The 20,556-nt window shown below is 41.5% G+C and overlaps 1 protein-coding gene across 1 annotated transcript in view; it reads left to right on the top strand.

The window, feature by feature from the left end:
* celsr1a (cadherin EGF LAG seven-pass G-type receptor 1a) overlaps positions 1-20,556 on the top strand; it is an 85,032-nt gene that overhangs the window by 41,423 nt on the left and 23,053 nt on the right. Inside the window, 6 exon segments of the mRNA XM_018700485.2 lie at positions 1,092-1,207; positions 2,880-2,968; positions 17,567-17,724; positions 20,105-20,246; positions 20,248-20,269; positions 20,387-20,512. Coding sequence (XP_018556001.1) covers positions 1,092-1,207; positions 2,880-2,968; positions 17,567-17,724; positions 20,105-20,246; positions 20,248-20,269; positions 20,387-20,512 — 653 coding nt within the window.

Raw genomic sequence — 20,556 nt, 5'->3', positions numbered from 1 at the left:
TGCTACACCACACACCTTTCCACCACAGGCTGCAACAGCAGTGATACTTGTAGCAGTGTGTGTAGTAAATGGTAATTTAGGGAGTGTGAGGAGCTGCATAAATAAACACAGTTCCATGAGCTAAAGTGTGTCAACTGGGGCGTGCCGAGACATGTACACACTTTTCCATTGTGTCTCAATTCTGTCTTCTCAATCCTAGCATGCATATAAGGTACACATATAAAAGCAAAGACACACACTCTGCCTGAATGTGTGACTCGATGAGGTGTGTGTGTGTTCTCACATTATCAAACAAACTGAAACTGCTGGAGGAAAATAACCCCTGGTACAGTGAGCTTTTGACTCTCATACAGTAAATATTATGCAGAGAAAAACTTTTACCGCTTGTTTCGCTAACAGTAATAGGTAAGATGAGTTTGATAGCATGAGTTCATCGACGGCATGACGGTGAGAAAGGTTCGCAGTGCGGTGAAAACAGGAAAGGCTGTGTGATGAGTTTCCCTTATCAGTGTTTGGCTACAGCCATCCTGACTTCCTGCCCTCCCGGCCTCACTGGCATCTGCCGGCTGACTCCTCTGCCCTCACCTTACACTCCTGACACACACACAAACAGCTACATATGTGAACTTTGTACCCACGTAGAACAAACACATGTGAAGGTACTGACTCAGTTACCAGGTCTTTCTTCCCTCTCTCACATGTGGGATACACTCATGCATCGGCTGAGGCAGGGGAGCTGTTTCCTCTCTGCAGCCCACCGGTTTAACACACCCTGCCTTTCCTTTCCAACTGACTTTTCCTCAAGAGCTCCTCAGTCCTTTCATCATCATAAAGCTATCCACAAGGCCTTTAACCATTCAGCCCTGGTCTGTTTGAGTTGGATAAATGTTTAAAAATGTGACAGGAAACTTGAGCTAGAGCAGAGAAAAACAGCTGGAATTCACTCAACCTTCCCTGCAACACAAATCTGAATATTACTCTGACTTCCATCAAGGTTAAGCAAATACCACATACGATGTCTCCGTTGTTGTTCATACTGTTTCTCCCACTATCGAATTAAAGAACCTAAAAAATCCCATCTGTCTCTGCAGGTTTGCCACCAGAGAAAGAAACGCTCTGCTTCTCTACAATGGCAGATTTAATGAGAAACACGATTTCATCGCCCTGGAGATCATTGACGAACAGATTCAGCTCACCTTCTCTGGAGGTTAGGCCTCATTATGTGTGTTTGTCTGTGTGTGTGTGGTGACCACTTACAGTAACTGTTAGTAATATCAGTTACTTTGTAAGTAGATTAACTCAGGTGTAAGCACGCTTTATCTAAAGAGACTAAAGATAAAGTCCCTTAAAATAATTCTTATCAGCATGCGCTTTTCTTTTATGTGTTTTCATGTATGTGTGAGTTCAGAGTCTGAACATGTTCATTTGTTTCTGTGCATGCATCAGGTAAAAGGGATGGGTGTGTGTTACTATTTTGAACAGCTTCTTCCTCGGTGTGGGAGCTGCCAGACTGATTAATGATGGCACACACACTAAACTGGCCAAAGAAAACACCTCCACAATACACACACACAGACACACACACACACACACTAAAGTCCACGATCAGCAGAACACTCAAAACTGGGCCTTTTTTTGACAGTTTTTAAAGCATGTTCACACTCTCAAATATTCACATGCATATTCACACACACACACACACACACACACACACACACACACACACATTTCAAGTGCGATCAAACACACACCCAGAATCATTGTTAAAACTGGTAACTGTCAAATTGCAGATCAAACACCTATTCCTTGGACTGGTAGCTGTTGTTTTCAGAGTCTGTCTACTTTCCCATGGTACCATACAGAGAGGAATCCAGTTCAATATGATTAGGTTGGGTGAAGCCTGTTTGGGAGCCAAGCCAAGACCTTGTGCCCTGTTTCAGATCTGAAATATGACTAGATGCATGAATCATCAAATTAAATACCTAGAATTATGACTCATGCTTAATGAGGGGAGTTGGAGGAAAGTCTTTGATTTGTTTTCAGTATTTCTCTTTATACATGGGCGAAGTAGGATATCATTTACCTACACGTACTTCGCCTTCTTTCTGTCCTGAATCTCACATGCACCAGACATCATTTATTAACTCTCTCTCCTACCCTCACATACAAAGACTCACACACTTTACTTGTCAGTGTTTCTGTACGGTTTACTGATTTCCAGAGCTGTGGATTCCTGCCCAGGCTGCTCCTGCCTTTGACAAACAGAGTAAAACCCCCAGTAAATCTGGTGCCATTGTGCTCCACAATCTTCTCACTGAAAGCCACTGATACTGTGGACTAATACTGGCTTTCTAACAGTTGATTTATGACCATGGTGTGTGCATATTTCTGCATGTATCAGTCTATGTATGTCAAGTTAGGACAGAGATTTCCTTTATTAATTTATAGGTAACCTGTGTAATATGCTGAGTGAAGTAAAAATGGAAGTGAATTAACATACTTTAACTTACATTATCTAATTTTAAGCAGGCTTAAGATAGACACTGAGTCAGTTTTCTGACTTTGTGACTCATCTCTACTTGTTGCTCATTTTACAACATGTTAAAACTTGTCACAGCTGAACAATTCAGTGGCTGTATTACAAAAGAAAAACTAATTAATGAGTTAAACACATTAACATGTTTGTTGTGGCTTCATTCCTCTCACGAAAAAAATTACACAATGTTGTTTGAAATTAATAATGTGAAGATGTTAAACTCAGCAGCTGTGTTTAACAGTTTAACATTATGATTACTTTTGTTGTCTTCCTTCCTTTCCTTCCCTCCCCACTGTTCCTCTCACCCTCTTCCTCTTTCTTCCCTCCTTGTCTCATCACTCAGGTGAGACAAAGACCACAGTGTCTCCCTACATCCTAGGCGGGGTTAGTGACGGCCAGTGGCACTCTGTCCAGCTCCATTACTACAACAAGGTAAAGAACTTAATCAACCAACCGAGTTTGCCGCTGCAAATATTGCATTTTAAAGGTCAAGATCATAACTGGCCGGTGTTATAGGTGATCACTCAACAGTTATAATGCGAGAGTGAAGCGTATGATACGTGACTTTCTTTGAGGCTACTAAGGAGGTTGACCCTGACTGCTGACTGACACTATCTCAACAGTGCAGGTTTGTCCAGTGATGTTACTTCTGACTCGGGTTCACCTCAATGCTTCTCTGAAGGAAGCACAGAGGCCTGGCTTCTGCTTCAAGTGTCAAAAGTTCATCAACTGTATTTTCCCACTAGACAGCTTTAGTGCATACATGTTTGTGAGTCAAAGGTGGATTGTCTTCATACGAAGCCTTTGGATACTTTCGCAACGGTACAGTCTTAATCACTGACAAGGATTTATGCAAGGCATCTTATATTTGTTTGTTTCATTCACAGTATTTTTCTCAAGACGTTCCCACGATTGTCCTCTTTCCTCTTTACTAAGTCCAATCTCAGAAAAGAGACAGCGATTATTTCACAACCTAGCTCATGTAACCACATCAGGTGTAATATCACATTAGAAGGGCTGACACTGCAGTCAATTGCTGGTATTATTTTCCAACAAACTTCCAGAGCCTGGGGGTGTTGTTCTTATAACATTAAACCAAACGGGAAATAAGATAACACTGGCCTTCTGTACATCCTATGGTTATGTGTCTAGAATTTACAGTCAGGACAATCAGGAAAATTGTGAGTTTAAGTATAGCAGTGCATTCTTACCTGAAGAAAGATGAGTAATAATCATATTGTGCATGACTGGTGTAATATTTGCCATCAGCATGTGAGACACCATGTGTTAGCCTTATGTCCTAGCCTTTTAAAGTTAATATGCTAACTGGTATGCATGCACTGTGCTATGCGGTTACAAAAGACATTCATCCCTCTTTCTTTCCACTTTCTTTCCCATCTCTCTGCTTCTCTTTCTGGCTCTTCCTTCATGTATCCGACGGTGAGAGCTTGTAGCATCACTGGCTTGACCTGAGACGTCCAGTGTCGTGTTTCAGCGAGTAGCGCCTGTGTTTTGCAACCTGTTAAAGAAGAGCACCCCGCTTCTTGGCCTAACACCAGCCTGCAATGCACACCATCTCACATTACACACGCTGTTTGCCTCTTTTTTGTGTGTACCAACTATAGAGCCCATAGCATACTCGGTAGCCTTGAAAGGGAAGTATTCATCAAAGGTGATGAATCGGGCTACCATACTTCACTGTGTTAGCTGCAGGGTCACATCTGTATCTATTGTTTGAGGTGTATGTAGGCTGTATGTCCCCCTCTTCAACAGCACTGCCTTTATGATGCCAGAGACAATGGCTTAAACCTTGTAGAGCTTTGTTAACATCGCTGCCAGGCTCCTGACTACCACAGGTATTACTTGCAGGATGCAGTCTGTTGCTACTGAAGACTTCTTTGTTTTGTTTGTCTATTGGGTTGTCTAGTGTTTGTAGAGATGTCTCCATGGAAACAAGAGATTACTTTCCACGTCCAAACAGATTTCCAACTTCGTTCCAGTTCTGTGCAGTTTACTTTTCTTATTTATTTAGCTTTACTGATCCTATAGGCTTCCTTTTTGCTGCTGTGACTTGCAGATACAAGTAGTACGTGCAAAAACACACACGTATTACACCGGTTTATGAGTGAGTCCTTGTGTTATTAGTGTTTAAAACAGGGGGTATGTGTGTTGCGACAATGTCAGTCTTAATGCAGACCAGTGATTTGCAAAGCTGGTGACACATACCGTTAAATTAGCCCAAGGCCGACTGTAGCACTGACACAGGGTCAGCTTTTCTTCATGTGTTGAATGATCAGAAGTTGGATTGACTGATGGTAATTTAATCCTAGGTCAGTTGCTGGAGGGATTAGTGGAAATGTATATGCCAGAAAGCAGTAAAGTTCTCACAATAGATTAGACGTGTTGACATGTGAATATATGGACGTAAATGAAGGAGCGCATATGTCTGGCGCACATGAAAGAGCACTCGCTCTTCACACACGCATTTGTCTGTAGGTAGCATTGCTCGCATAGCCCAGAGAGATTTGAGAGAGGATCAGAGCCCAATTCTTAAACCGTGATGTAATCCAGATTCATGTCATGTGAACACTCACATTCGCTCACACACATAAACAATGTTCCCTCTCTGTCCTAATGTTATCTATCGGGAGCTTTTTAGGGTTTTAGCTAGAATCAGTAGCCAGTGGCACACAACTAGCAACTAACTAACAAGCAACTAATTTAGATATACATTTTTTAAATATTGCAACTTGTTTTAGTGAATCAGTAGTTTGGAGCCAGCGAGTAGAGCACACAAATTAAGTAATAAATATACGAATGGCTGGCACAACCTAATCCAGGGTTGTTCTTCCAACATGAGCCCCACTTGTTTTTTTAAACGGTCCTAACAGAGCACTCACGCAATAGACACACACACACATACACATGCACAGATGGTGATTTATTGGGTCAGAAGATGAGGCGGTTGTGCAGAGCTGCACGGGTGCCCCCTTTTAAATCCACTGCTGTGCTCTTCAGAAGAACCAGGGTGCCTCTTCTAAAAAAACAGAGGTCAAAGGTCGGGGGAGGGTTGGCATGACAACAGACATGGACTTGCCATTGTTGCAATGATCTGGGTCGGTTGGAAAGCTGTGTGTGCATGTGTTTGCATCTGTGGGGGGCAGACAAATAGAAAGCTTCTGTGTGTGTGTGTGTGTGTGTGTGCGCACATGTCCATACCGCTATTAGACATTAGACAATACAAGTGAAGGGATAAAGACATTTCTGAAATTCCGTGCTGCAACGTCTCAAGGACAGTTGACTGTGTCAGCAAGGCGAATCTAAACAGGAAACAAACACACATGCACAAAGTGCATAGATGGGTATTCTTAGAGCAGCAGGAGGTTTTGCCTTGGGTTTTGATGTGTGCAAACTGCAGGAAATGCTGTCTCTGGTTGCAGGAAATGATGTTATTTAGCTGGACACTGGGGCAGGATGTCAGTTGTATCATGAGTGTATCTGCCAAGCCACCTGCAAGGATGACATAAGAATAAAACACAGCCCAGTGGACAGGGAATGCATGATATATCTTATTTCCATTGAATTTTACCATGACTGTAATTATAGGCTCACCATGACTGACCCATTTCATAAAAATATTAGGTTTTGTCTTGAAAGAAAATGATCCCTTAAGTTCCAATTCAGTCCAATCCAGCTCAGGAAAAAGCTAGTAATTGGACCATGACCTTGTTACTTTTTTGGTCAGTCTAAATGAACCTTTTAATCTCAAATACTTCAGACATACAGACTTACACACACTGACTATATAATGGCTGTCGCACATCAAACTTTCCAGCCATCGTTACTTTAATTTTCATCTAATTTGGTTCAGTGTCGGCGGCAGAAAATGTGACTTTGTGACTGCTTATGATTCATTTCAGTAAGCCTGCAGTTCCAGGCAGAGTAATGTTGATATTACTGGTTTGTATGATTTCACATGGGAAACATAAAAATGATAAACAAGAAAGAATTTGTAGGAATCTTAATTATATTTGCATTCATGTTTCACCAGCTACACACAAAAAAATGTAAAACTGCTCTTGAGTGAATCAGCAGTTAACTGTAAACCGCAGCTATAAATAAACTGTAATTAACTTCCATGTGATCCGTCCGCATGCTTTCAAATTCAGTGGAGCGGAGCACAACTGCAGATATGACAAGCCTGTGTGTTTGCAGTATTTTAAAAAAGTTGCTTTACGGTGCACACAGGCGTGATGTCAGACATGTTAATAGTGTTACACTGGCAAATATGGGTTGTGATATTTACAGCGAGGGTGTGTAGACAGCATTCCCAGACAGGCTTAGTTGGCTCTTATCACCAACGAGTACAAAAAAAAAAATCACTCTTTGCTCTTTGCTGCTGTTCCTCCATCACTCTCACTCTGGTGCTGTTTACATGGCAGGGGCTTTAATCATCAGAACATAAGTGTAAATTACTTCACAGCATAGCTCGAAGTACTTTTGAATATACCGTGTGTATGGTATATATTTTTGCATTCCACCTCTGCTGGGCTGAAACACTCTGAAACACTAACCACCCAGCTCTATTAGAAAGCTGATGGGTTCACTGAAAGAAGGACAGGTCTTATTAGAAAGTTTTGTGTCAGGTATTAAAACATGACTTTGGCGCCAAGATGCCAGGAGGGCACTTAAATATTCTTTCTGTTTGTGCAGTCAAAACCCAGACCATCCAAAACATTAAATGCATACATGTTACACAAATACAAATATATGAGAAATCTATCTTGGTCTTCATCAGAGGATTGGCTTTGAACAGTGATCTCAGTCTGCACTATAAAATAAATAGCTACTATCCTCTTCCATGTGTGTCTGCCTCCTGTTCTCTCTTGTCTCTTTGTTGATGTTTCAAGGTTTATTGAATTTCCATGATGAGCTGATATGCAGTCAGAAGCATGCATGCACTAACACACACACACACACACACACACACACACACACACACAGAGTCTTCTAGTCTTCTGCACATACACACAGTGGATAATTGCTTTTAAAATACACTGCAGAGAGCCTGTAAGTGGTTTTGGAGTTGTCATCTATCTCCTTGTGTTGTAGTTTTATTGCTAATAGCCAAAGCCGCATGTGGCTTTCCTGTGTGGCCATCATGACTTAAAGAGAGCAGACGCATGCCTTATTGGGTGTTTGACTATGTCATGTCAACACACAAATGCTTCATCAGCTGTGCACAGGGGAAGAACACCGTGCCTATGTGTGTGTGTGTTATGATGTGGGACTGCCACATCTTGTGTTTCTGCTCAGTCACAGGAGCAGGTCTGTGTATTTTCCCTTCTAAGTGCTTTTTAGAAAGGTTAAGTAGTTATTTTTTGAGGTGAAGCCCCAGATACTGCATTCCCCCGCAGGGTGTGTTTTCAGAGGAAGAGGCCATGTTATTCTTTGTTCTTCTTGACGTATGTTTCCATAGACCTCAAACAGTTAAGGTTATCATCACACATAAACACACACATTGCATTTAAATAACAGGAAGTACTCTTTCACTAATTATAAAGCATAATATTTGTGGCTTTTTGGACAAAATTCATATATATATATATATATATATATATATATATATATATATATATATATATATATATATATATATATATATATATATATATACATACAGTATAATCCCTCTCAGAATATATGTTGTTCAGTGCTTTAAATCTTTCAGAAATAATTGTAATTTAATACCATAGCATGTAAACATGCTACAAATCTATGTTTTGTGTCATTGTGGTGAAACTACCTTTGTTGACACATGGAAGCTGGTTTTGTGCTCTCACATGTCTGAGCCAAAAGGAATATTCCCTGTGTTTTTCCTGCTGTAAATTTCACCTGCTCCTCACGTAGCATGGTATTTCACTGTGTGATATAAATCTGCCAGAGCCACCTTTGTCCAAAGCCGTCAGTGTGTGAGTTGTAGCCTATTGTTTGAGGTAGTGGGTTAGGTGTTTTTGAAGTGGGCACAGAGGAAGTGTGTTTTGCGATGGATGTCATTATTGTTGGCAAACTGGTTGGTGGCGAGTCCAACCACAGACACTTCAGCATGCATGCCTCTACAGTACAGCACATGCACACAATAACATTTGTCTTAATATTTCTGCTGTCATGCTGGGCGTTCATGGGTGCAAACACATGCTTTAAGTGCATTAATACAGCATTCTCTGCACTTGAAAATGAGGCAAATTAAGTGAAATGTGAACTCTCACACACAGTGACATGGCTTGGTTGTGGGCTGCAGGTCTAACGCGGTGTCTCTCTCTCACGGTGTCTCTCTCCCAGGACGGGGGGAGTCTGGTGGACTCCAGTGGGGCTGTGCGGCTCCCGCTCTATACTGCCTGGCTGGAGCTCAATCAGAAGGAGGTAACCTCTGACCTCTAGCCTAGTCCCCACTGGTGCTTGTTTTTTTCTTGGGGTCTCATTTAGTCCCTGCTCTGCTTCTAGTACAGTCTGTCGGACTAACTCTACTGGACATGCTTACCTCAAATATACAGAGGAAACATGGTCTCTAACAATAGGGTGTTAGCTCTAGTTTAGCCTGGCTCTGGTTTGGTCTTGACTGTAAATGGGATTGTAGAAGGTTTTGTTGCTTTTCTGGTTTAGTTTGGCTGTTGAATGTTTGTGGACCTAGTTCCAATGTAACCTTGCTTTCTTCTGTCTTTCCTGTTTTTGATATCTGCGGGAAGTTAGGATATGATACTCTGCTTTTGACTGTTTCGCGACTTAAAGGTGCCCTGTGGAGTTAGTTCCCTGCTTGTTACTGCCACCAGACTGTCCATCAGTAGAATATAATGGAACACCAGTGGAGCAATGTGCATCACGTCACCAATGAAATGCACATGCGACCTTGTGCATATACATGACGGGGACCTGCTCATCAAAACATTGCTGTATAGTGCTAGGTGTGTTCAGAAACTCCACAAGGTGCCCTTTAATAAATGTACAAAACTCTGGCTTTACTATCTTTTCTGCGTCAGGATGGTTTTGCATGTTCAGGTACTCATTGCATTCTTTAAAGCAACATTTAACACAGATGGTGACATAGAATGAACAGAAAAAGTAATTCACAGAGCTTGATTAGGACTTTTTAACACATTCTGACCTCTTCCTGTGGTGTTTGGATGAAGTGTTATGTGTGCTGGTGCTTTATAGCTTTGGATGATGCTGAGCTCATTTACATAAATCAACACATTCCATTGTGAGCTGTGCAAAAATGCCATGTTTATCCAGGGGGGGTCAGAGGTAAAGTCTATGCTGGTGAGGCAGGTAGGGACAGTGTTGAGACAGGGATGAGTCTTATGAATCGTGCAGAACATCACTCTCACTGAGGAATTGCACCATTTCATCTTTGCTGCATCTTTCTGGCTTTTATGTAAAAGCTCACATATATACTCTTCTTATCCTCCTATGTGACAATACATCACTGTCCTCTTCTGCATCTTCGTCTGCCTCTCTCTTTTTCTTTGTCTGGCAGGAGAAGCTCCTCACATCTAAAAATGGACCAGTGTATAAGCATAACTGACACAGTAACAGCCTGCTTGCTTGTCTGTCATCTCTCATTGACTTCTCTCCATTGAGGTTTGTTCAGGTGAAATAAACACGTCTGAGCCTTGGAAGGCAGGCAGACAGGTAGGCAGACTCACAGTGAACAGTGATTGTGTTTTCTTTGGCAGCAGAGTGACGGGCCAAAGCACCGATTCTGTCAGACGGGATTAACGATGCTCAGAAATCAACGAAGATGGCTCTTGTAATGAGCATGGACAGCAAACGTCTCAGGGCTGGCATGCTCCTGTTTAGACTGTAATTTCATTTGAGGGTTTTAATTTTAGATTGTATACTTAATCTTGTCTTGTGTGAGACTTGACAAAATGGTATAGAGATAAATATAGAGATGGTATTGTATGGCAATGGTCAAAGTGGAAGATAATTGACATTACTGAGTAAAATATGTGGGTTACATGAGTAACGTTGGTTCTAGTAGCATATTCATGTAAGCACGTATTTCATTATGCCAGCCCTGTACCAGGAAGAGACATAAGTCATCTGCAAGCAGCATTTTTTTTTCAGGTGCTACAGTATGTATTGCAACGGATGGGTCAACAAAACACAGGACCTTCACGCAAGAGATTGTTGTTTCCTGTGAGAAACTGATCATCAGTGTTGTTTGCTTTATCCATGACCATTTGACAACCTTATTGTAACCATGACAACAAAGGTCTTCTAATTTCAAGGAAGTATTTATTTTACCAAAACCATGATGTTTTCCTAATCCTAGCCAAATAGTTGGGAGTAGGTTGGAAGACTGGTTGACCAGGGCCCTCTGCATATGAAGACCTAGCATCACTTGTCATGAGATTATTTCTCCTTGCTACAGAAGTCAAGCTAACAAGCTAAATTTTCCTCAGCCTGCTTGATGCTACTTGCCAGGGATACAAGTACAAGGTAGTAGGTAGCTAGCCTTGAACCAATAGCTTGAACCAAGAAAAAGTAATTTAATGGCATCCAATGTTGCGTCGTCCATATTTAAAGGTAGCAGGATCTGATGCAAACATTGTGACACCCAGCGCAGACGTTTTTACTGCTCGTCCCTCTGGATCGTTTAAGGGAATATGTTCTTCTCAAAACGAGTGCTAAACAGATGAAAACATTTTAAGTCTTAAAACAACCACATTGTTTGAACCTTTATATGCAGACCTTTGTGTGTGTGTGTGTGTGTGTGTGTGTGTGTATGTAGATGAGTGAGTTACCAGTCAGTACGAACAGCAGATGTGTGCAGCATTATGTCATTGAGGAATGAAGATAAATCTGATAAATCTGTCACTGCAGACCGCCTTCATACACGACTGACTAACTCACTACACCTCTATCTCTGTCTCATGTCTGACTTTTTCTCCTCACCCTCTCCCATTTTTACATTCCTTCCCCGCTCCCCTGTGATGTGAGGGAGTGTGTGTCACTGCGAGGAGGAAATTTCACACACCTCACCTAGCATGACCTAAACCTCTTATTAACATTGAGGGAGACAGGAAGACAGTGGAATTTTGGGGAGAAGAGAGAAGAAGCGATAAAAATGCTGTGTAGGGAGTGGAGAGAGAGAAATGTAGTCCTTATAGTTTATAACCCCTCTAAACTCCTGGCATTAATGTTTCTTCCTCCTCCCTCTCTTTTGCCTCTCTGTCTCCTCATCCCTCTCTCTTATCTTTTCCCAGTGTATATATCTTATATCTTATATGATCCATATCAGGTCTTGTTTCATTGAGCCATTGCTCTTGCTGCCAAACATTAGCATCAATCCCAGTGATCTTCAAGGCTGTTTAGATAATGGTTAGATGGTCACTTTGGAGGCACCACTGCCAAGAGTTACCATTGTCATATCTTCACGCTAAATGTGAAGCTAGTTAGCTTTGCTGGACTTAGACGTTTTACATGCCAGTTAATCAAATCTAGAGATGTATACACGTGTTAACAGGTTGCAGACCCATGAATCACATCACGTTAGCAAGTGGTAGCAAAATTGTCAGGAATATCAAAATAAAATGCAAAACAACAATGTCCTTAAATCATCAAGATTAAACCAATGTAAAGTGCTTGAGCTACAACACAACAGAGAAGAAACAAGCTAACAATTAATCAAGCAAAAGAAGTCAGAGGCAAAAGCCGGCTGTAAAATATGTTTTAAGAAATGGGTGAAAACATCAATCAGAAGGTAATACTGTTGATGTCACTATACATACAGGTGGCCATGTTTGTTGAGTTGTAAGAGGAATTTTTTCAAGCCGCTCCAAATAGGATACAGTTACACTTACCTCAGTTTTTATGTCCTCTGCACACTTGCCCCTTTAAAGCTACACGCTAACAATGGCTGCTGTCCATCTGTTATACTGATAGATCGAAGTGTGATGAGGCGACAAAGACGGCAGTAACATGTCGGCTTGAACGCGGGACATCATAGCCCCGTGTAAAGCCTCTGGGAACTGTGTGTGTGTGTGTGTAAGTGTGAGAGAGTGTGTGTGTGAGTGTTTGAATAATTCACACTTCTAGGTTTACATAGCCAGAGGGCAGGTGAGGTAATGTGGACGTGATAGAGTGTGTTGTTGCCACAGGAAAGGTGGGACACACTAGCCTGTGCATGACAGGGCCAAAAATCAACTTTACATACACACACATACATGCACACACACACGTCTAAGAGAGATATTATTGTTGGTTCAGTGCCCCTTTATTTTGGCCCCAGTTTTTCTATGTTCCAGCACTAAAACTGTTCTTTTCTAGATCTTTCATGATAATTAAAATATATTTAATTTGTTCTTGTGGTTACTGCGGTTTAACGCTCGCAAACACTGCATGCACACACATATACCTACACACACAAACACACACCTCAAAGCATCAGAAGATCACATTTTCAAATGATCCACCAAGTGTCATTTTCATCCAAGAGTCTGAGAAACAATGGCATTTCCTCAGGCTAGCCCAAATAAAATAAAAGACTGTGCGCCCTTTTTCCTTTATTATCAAAATGAACCGGGTGGCTGTCTGCAGCTCCGGTAGCTGCTTCCTGCCTTACACACACACACACGCACAAACATGCCGCTTGCTCACTCATCACACACGCTTAAACACACTCTACAGACATCCTTCCCATACTCCCCAAACACATGCACAAACACATAATCACCACCAAACATCCCCTCACACACACACATAAACATACACACACACTTCAGGGTCATTAGTGGCTCATTCTGACAGTGTTTTAGGTGTTTTTTGACTAAGCTGTCCAACTGTGTTTTGCATGTAACTCAATCAGCGCAGCAAGACTTTTTATCCTGGCTGGAGGGCTGCTTGAGTTATCATGTCGGCTTTGACAGGCAGCTCGGTGGTAATAGAGGTGTCAGTGTGTGCCTCTGTTGGTGGGAGGGGAGAGGGTGTGTGTGCTTGGGTGGGCCTTTGTCCTGTGTCTGCGTGTAGACTAGCTTGTTACCGTTGAGAGAAAGTGTGGGTGTTTTGATTGCAGTTGGCAGTATTTTTGGTGAGCGATGAAGTTTTTGTGCATGTTAGTTTTATGTGTGAGTGTTTGTGTCTGTGTGTCCCTCCGTCCGCTCGTGTCCTCTGCCCTCCTCGCCTTTGTGGCTAGCTGTGGGGATCAAGTGCGTTGCCATGGCTGCAGCAAGCCTATCGCCCCTGGAGACGACACCTTAGAGAGAGGGAATCTTCAACAGCTCAGTCGGGTGGAGGGTAAATAAGAGACTCTCATGGGGCCCCTCACAGTGAGGGCCAAGTGTTCTTTAAAACAACGGGTCAGAATGAAGCCAGACACTGTATACAGTTCTAGATAAAATAGCATTCATGTGCAATGATTTGCATGTATCTATACTGTCTTTCTTGTCATTACATCCCCTTCTTCTTTCACATATTACACACATGCCCTGAATACATGTAGTTAAGCACTTACCCAGTGTTCACATACATGTCTGTGACAGTCTATAACTTAAAACTCAGCACATGTAACAGCTGCACCTCCTGAGATTTTAGGTAGCGGGTCCATTGTGTGTGACATCTGGATATCTCTTTCTCTCCCATGTTTTGCCTCCTGTATTCCTCTCTCTCTATCTCATGCCTCCTTCGCTTGACTGAACTCTAAAGCGATGATAAGATTGTAATCAGCGTGACTTCAGATTCCTCTGAAGGGCCTTACTCACAGAGTGGTTTCCTTTATCTTCGACAAATTACCTTTTGTACAACACTTTCCCTCTCATTTTCATTTTCCTGTTGGTTTGAAAAGTAATTAGAGTTCATTGTTTGACTTAACCTACTTTTAGTTTTTAAGGAATAGTTCAACATTCTGGGGAATACATTCATTGATATGAGTCATGTTTCTTGCTCAGACATCACCTTTGATATTCATCTTATCTCTCTCTCAGAAAGAAAGCAAATAGGGATATTTCTCAGAATACTGAGCAGTTTATTTAAATTTCCACTGGCACCTTGACAGTAGTTGATAAGGGAGGGCTGAGGCATTTCTTCTTCACTTTTCCAGCTTAATTGCATCAACTGTTGCCACAGGCTCTGTGCAGATATTATTCACAGAGATGCACAGGAAAGGAACAAAAAGGAGGACACAAAGCAAAGGCGACTAGGTGTATTTTTTCACCAGTTAATGACATTTTAGAGAAATATGTTCCTGCACAGTTCGAATGTAATCAACGTACATAGCCTATCCTATGAAATTGCACTACTTTTCTGTTGAAAGAAGAGCAGAGTGAACATTTTCTCTCCTTTTTGTGTCTTTTCCTTTACAACTGTTGACTGTCTTTTAACATTTTGGTTGTTTGCATTGGGGTCTCCATTGTTCTCCTACTGCTGGCTGCTCAGTGCCAGCATTTTCTACAGCTTCAGGCAACAGGCACTGCTGCTCTCTGAACAAAAACCAGATCTTTTTTTTCACAGGCTGCCCACAGGGGAAACTCAGCCACACATATTTCACAGCAGAGTAATGCATGAGGTCGTCCTGATTACCATGTTTAACTTACACATCTGGCCACAAGTCTATGTTAATGAGCACACAGTGCGCATCACTACTCCTCACCTGACTGCAGCTACGACACAGATTTCCTGAAGTGCAGTCTGTGTCGTGTCAGGAAGTAGAATCCGAGTTATATAACAACACATTAAATCATGACACTTGAAGAATTTCAAACAGGGCTCGTCCTTCTTCTCTGATGTGAGTTATTGTACCTCAGCCAAACACCGCGAGGCTCCCAACATGAGTTAACTGGTTCACGCATGGGCCGCCAGGGAGGACAGGTGTCTGTGGTTACCATGGCAATGCTAAGAGGCACAGCGGGTGGGTTTGAACACAAGAAGGCACCTTCAGATATCTCTATAGAGGGTTAATTGGCCAGTTGCCAGTGACAGGGGTGTGGTTTCCTGCCAGCGCGTTATTTGCTACACATGTTCCACACACAAGGAGGTTATAGGTTACATGCACTGGTACATGTAAAACAATGTGTGCCAGGTTAGTGAGTTATAGGAGGAAGCTTAATGCATTTTTACCTTTACCACAGCTTGGTCACTCGCTTGCCTGTAGACAGGTGAAAACAGAAAGAAAGCAGCAGTGGTGTCAGAGATGCGGCTCTCTCTCTTTGTCTTTATGAAAAGTGTGAAAGGCTTTTTTTGTGGAATCAGTGAAAACAGGGCATGTGGATGGGAGTGGCAGCGACAAACTACAATAAAACTCCCTCTGGGATGGAAAATTTGCTGAACCGGAGCCCACCTGAGCCAAAATAGAAGACACTGCACCCCTCTGCTGCTCATTTTTTCACCTGTCTGGCAGTCTCTCTTTTGTCTTTCCCTTTCAGTCTCTTATTTCTGGTCAGTCTACTTCCCTATTTTTGTCCGTCGCTCTTTCTTCTCTATTTATCATGCTCTTTTTTTCCCCTCTTCCGATGCCGCGTCTCTGCCCCACCAGTATCTCATTACTCTAATCCTATCTATGAGACACACATGCACGCACATTGTCTTTCTATCCATGCCTCTTTTTTCTCTTCTATTGCCTTTCTCTCATTACATATGAAACAGACAATGCCACAAACGGTATGAAACATGCTGTTGTAAGAACAAATTGAATTTCTACAACAATTTGAACTCAAATAAAAGTTGTGCTTTTCCCTCTGTGTTTTGTAACACTGAGGCTGATCACGCCACCTCAGTGGTTTGAAAGTCTCTCTTGTCATTACTCAACCTGTCAAACTTTAAGCAGCCAGGATGCCTCATGTAAACACAGCACTATGATCAGATCTGGGATCTGTGCTCCCATTGTTATGTGTTTTTGTAGTCCATTCTCCCAGGAGAGATAGCAGAGAGAGCTGACGAATCATTTCATCTACTGTAAGCCACTCACAGCAAGGATGCCTTTTATGCCAGTCATGAAAAGAGGTGTTATTTTATAATTGGTGGAAACATTTTTGAATTAAACTCCTCAAATTCCTCCCACTTCACGTTCCAAGTCCACTATTGTTAAAGAAACGCTCCATTGAACTTCGGTCTCAGGTTAGATATTACAAGAACTAAAGCGATTTGGTGGCCTGATTTTCTAAGCTGATCCACATTTTCTCAGATCAACATTTGTCGGCCACAAGCCTTGATGGAGGAATTAGCCTACTTTGTAATCATTAGGTGCGAGCAAACGCACAATGGGCTTTTTGTCGTCTTAAGCCAGAAGGGGCCTGTGTGCTTCTGCTGCGAGTTGGCTAAAGTCAGCTAGACATTGTTTGTGTAGCACTGATCGAGCACCAATGCTGTCCTCGGCCAACTCTCTCAGATTGGGTGAAAAGAAACAAAGAAAGAAATTGAGCATTAAATATTTTAACTAAATTCAGCCAGTTGAGGTAATTTACCAGAACAATACAGTGTAAAAAGACTCTCAGGTGAGCAAGAAGAGATGATCAATGTGCTTCCTCCTGGTGTAGAACAGTAGTTCCCAGTCTTTTTTGTCAGAGTCACCCCTACAACCTTGTCAGTCGAACTCAAGTACCCCTTCATCAACACAACCTGTCATTAACTGTCATATCTAAATGGTTTTAAACTGTAGATTAAATAAATAATGATGTCAATGTTTAAATCGGTTTAGTTTTCATTTCTACTACCATTTGGAATGACAAATGTTAAATCAAACTGGACTTTTTTAAAAAACATTTATCCATTTTAACTTTCTGTTTCAACTTTTAGCTTTCTATCTCGACTGCTCATCCACTACTTTTAGCTATTTTAACTATATCTATCCATTATTTTTAACTAACTATTTAAACTGTTAATTCTATAATTTATGACACCATTTATCCATTACTTTAACTAACTATGACGCAAATTGTCAATTTTCGTTATCTAACTATTGTAACCTTTATTCTGTGCTTTTAACTATTTAATCTATTTATCCATTTACTAACTGTTTTAATCTTGTCTCTACAGCCTAACATTGGGCGTCTAGGCATCCCTCATGGACCGTCTGGAGAAAAGGTGGCTGTGGTTGCAGTGGATGACTGTGACATCTCCATGGCGATTCGCTTTGGAAAGCAGATCGGCAACTACTCCTGCGCTGCCCAGGGCACTCAGACCGGACAGAAGAAGTAAGCTGGAGTCTTTTTTCTTTATTCGTCTTTTTTCTTCTCCCTCCGGGTCTGAACACTCATTAGACCTCATGCAAGAACATTTTCACATTTATCTTCTACGAGGAAAGATGCCGTGATAGAAAGTAAAATCTTAAGAACCTCTCAGTAAATTGGCAGCCATGAAGATGATGAAAGGTTGTCTGTCTGTATGTGAATTTGTTTGAACACATAATTAGGAGAGAGCAAAGAAAGGACAAGAAAACAAGTGAATACCACAAATTCTATTAAGTTGCTTGTCACTTAAGAACAAATCTGGTCCTATGAGTGGTTCTTGCATGAGTTCTATTGTCTCCAATCCATCCCACACACTCACTCCATATACTCCTCTTTAGTGGCAAGACTAATGGGCAAATATGTTGTACCTCGGGGGCGAAAAATTACCGTTATTACAACAGATTACACAACTCATTCTGCCATCCTCTCCTCCTCTTGTCTTTTAATCTCTGTGTTCATCCTTGTGGCCTCGGTGCTGTCAGACATAGCCTTAGACAACCAAAAGCTCATCTAAACACAGGCTTAAAGAGACTTACTGCCTGTTTACCACAGACTAATTGATTTTTATTTTCATAGCGTGAGAGTTTTTTTAAATGAGTTTTTTGGAAAGTTAACATGCTGAGACACATTTAGCATGCAGAGGGTGGGGACAGAGAGAGAGGGGGAGGACTCTTCAAAGAGGAGTTCATGGGGTTACATTCCTTCAGGAACTTGTTGCACAGGTCACAGACGCTGACAGGCGTTCAGAGGGTACTTTAACTGTGTCAGGCATGAATTTACAAATATACTGTACATTACGCTGGTGTGCCTGAAAGGTTTTACTTTAGGAAACGTTTTGACATGATCCAGAGTGTCACTGAGACTCAGGAAAGAATCACTTGGCTTTCAGAGTTGGCAGTAACTTTATTTTAACCTTTTTTTTTTTGGAACTATAACAAGAAATCTTCAAGTGTGTGCAAGTTGAGAGTGGTCAGGAGAGTGTTTTTACTTGATTTCCACTCTTACTTGGGTGGCATAGTCCTACATGTAAGATATTGTACAAGCCACTTGAGCAAACATTAGGTAGCCTAGTAGTTTATTTATTGTCTAGTCAGTATATTTGGTTTGTGAAGTAGTCTTATATTTAAATGACAGTGGCATCTGGTAATATCACAAATGTCCTAATGACAAACTCATGTAAATATTACAACTGGAAATTTAATATAATTTCTTCAGATTTGATACAAACATTAACTTGGATTCGAGGATGACCTGATTAGATTTTGGTGGTCAAAGGTCAAAGGTCAAGGTAACTGTAACATCACAAAACATGTTTTTGGCCTTGTGAATGCAATATCTCAGGAAGACCTTGAGGGAATTTCAAATTTGGTACAAAAGTTCACTTGGACTCAAAGATAAGATTTCGGTGGTCGAAGGTCACTGTCACTGATTTTGGCCATAACTCACAGAATTCACATGCTCATTAACTGCAACTGGACTGGTTGGTGGAGGCATACAACCACAAAGCAGTAGTTCTAGTTAAACCAGTGAGGAAGGAGATATAATTTTTCCACACTGGTAGTTTTGCTGAAATACCAAGCCTCTACCTGCAGAAACTAAACAAAAGTTTCCCCCTTTTATAAAATGCCTTTTAGTACTAAATTCACCACCAAATATCAGTGATATTCATCTATAAGGCTGTAATATGGATAAGCTTATAAGGAGAATTTAGATAGATCATTATTCTCAAGTATTAGGCATTACTGAATAAGAATACTTTATCTCTGATTATCTGTTCTGATTTATAGTTCTGAAACTGGCTGCAATATGCACCAGAATTGATTTATTTAGGGATTTCCCTCACTGAATTCCTAAAAGACTCTTTGAATAAGCTCCACATGCTCTTGGCAGCAAAACAGTGTTTGTACTATACATGCACACAATTCATACATTCAGTGGTTTAGATGTTTTTTTGTGCAGCGTTGCATCACATTAAGTCTATCAAAGCCCTGTGGCTTTTGATCTTGAGGTGTATAAGCAGCTTCCTACATGACCTGCTATGTACTGTAGATCCTGACTCAGTCGTGGTGATGGTACCAGTTAGCCTTGTGACAGCTTAAAATCTTAGACGCAATAACCTTATTTCAGAGATGTCAGTCATGCTAAGGGTTGATACCTCACCTCAGTCGCCCTTTCTGAGTAAAGTGGGGGCATTGATGGGTTGTCATAGTCAAGAATTTTAATCTTGCACTGCAGTTTTGGGCAACTAAAGTGTTTTATACAATTTCCCCTATGTTCAGGTAAAAGGAAATAGATTACTTATATTGTGGAGGCTTTTCTGATTCCCTGTCTGCGTCGTCTGCAGGTCACTGGATCTAACAGGACCATTGTTGCTGGGTGGCGTTCCCAACCTGCCTGAGGACTTCCCGGTCAGAAACAGAGACTTTGTTGGCTGCATGAGGAACCTCAGCATCGACAGCAAACCCATCGACATGGCCAGTTACATTCGCTAACAACGGCACCACAGAAGGTTAGACATGCAACACTGTAAACCAAAGCCACGTTCACTCTTTCTGCAGCACAAAAACAGATACATAAACTGTACATACAGATATTAACACATTTTTTGGATGTGTTACATGTTCAGGTTGTCCCGCAAAGAAAAACTTCTGCGCAAATGATGTGTGTCAGAATGGAGGAGTGTGTGTCAGCAAGTGGAACACCTACAGCTGCGACTGCCCAACCGGTTACGGAGGCAAGAACTGTGAACAAGGTAACAAATGTGTGTGTGTGTGTGTGAGTGAATGACAGATGAGA

Source organism: Lates calcarifer, linkage group LG18 (assembly GCF_001640805.2).
Source record: "Lates calcarifer isolate ASB-BC8 linkage group LG18, TLL_Latcal_v3, whole genome shotgun sequence".
Taxonomy (NCBI): domain Eukaryota; kingdom Metazoa; phylum Chordata; class Actinopteri; family Centropomidae; genus Lates; species Lates calcarifer.
Note: the sequence above shows the minus strand (reverse complement) of the source record. Positions and strands in the feature narration are given on the sequence as shown.